At 43.6% G+C, this 990-nt stretch overlaps 1 protein-coding gene across 1 annotated transcript; it reads left to right on the forward strand.

Annotated features, from left to right (window-relative positions):
* Positions 1-398: 398 nt before the first annotated feature.
* On the forward strand, positions 399-773 carry LOC135208893 (ataxin-8-like). The gene has a single exon (XM_064241464.1). The coding sequence runs from the start codon at positions 399-401 to the stop codon at positions 771-773; it is 375 nt and encodes a 124-aa protein (XP_064097534.1).
* The last annotated feature ends 217 nt before the right edge of the window (positions 774-990 follow it).

Below are 990 nucleotides of genomic sequence, written 5' to 3' on the forward strand. Positions count from 1 at the left end.
AACCTATTAAAAAATTCGTACTATCACTGGCATTGTCCGTGCGCAAATTAGGTCACCATTTACTCTCGGGAACGGGCATAAAGCTCCCTGATACAAATTTCAGAGAAATATTTATTATTATAATTTTCTCATCTCTCTTTATCTCTTTACATTTCAAGTATCGTTCCTAACAGGAAAAATTGTGTCCTAGAAACCTGCCAACCCCCCTTGAAGATTGAGATTATCACTATTCCTTGAACGACTTTATTTTTCTAACGCTCTTTCCAAGAGTACCACTAGCTGTTCCTACCGAACATCCTTACCACCAATCCCCGACTTTTTGTTTATTTTTTTCTCTCCCCGGCCTTGTCCTAAACCCACTCGAGGACTATAAAGCATTTAACGGTATTGGGAAGGAGATGGGATTGACAGCATTACCCTTATTTGACTGGCTCCAAGAGAAGGTAGCTGCTGCAAAGAAAGGGAGAGAGGAAGAGCAAGAAAAAGTACAAAAGCAGCAAGAAAGATTGGATAGTCTTGCAAGGGAAGAGCAAAAGAGGCAGGAAAAAGAACAAGAAAGACTAGGTAAACTTCCAAGGGAAAAACAAGAAAGGCAAGATAAGAGGGAGGAACAAGACAATTTACAAACGCAGCAAGAAAGACAGGATAGAATAGAACGGGAAGAAAAGCAAAAGGCCTATGAACTCCAGTTCCCTCGAGTTGGTGCTGGCAGTCCCACTCATGCCCACAGCATGCCCACACTCGCCCAGGCTAATACCTTTATGCCCAAATGATCCGAAGCCGAACCTGAGGTGTGGCTCGTTCGGGTGGAAAAGGTGCTCAACACCTACCCACTTTCTCCCGCCAAAGTCTCTTTGTTTATGGGGAAACATCTTTGAGGAAAGGACCTAGTTTCTATCAATACCCTCTCTGAGGAGGATCAAGGTAAGCTGGAGGACGTACGGAAGGCTATCATTAAGGCCTATGAAATAACCCCCGAACATTGGCAAC

This window comes from Macrobrachium nipponense, chromosome 11 (assembly GCF_015104395.2).
Source record: "Macrobrachium nipponense isolate FS-2020 chromosome 11, ASM1510439v2, whole genome shotgun sequence".
Classification (NCBI taxonomy): Eukaryota; Metazoa; Arthropoda; class Malacostraca; order Decapoda; family Palaemonidae; genus Macrobrachium; species Macrobrachium nipponense.

What these genes read in the sequence shown, in the direction of transcription:
- LOC135208893 (XM_064241464.1), top strand. Translation starts at nt 399, where the DNA reads ATGGGATTGACAGCATTACCCTTATTTGACTGGCTCCAAGAGAAGGTA.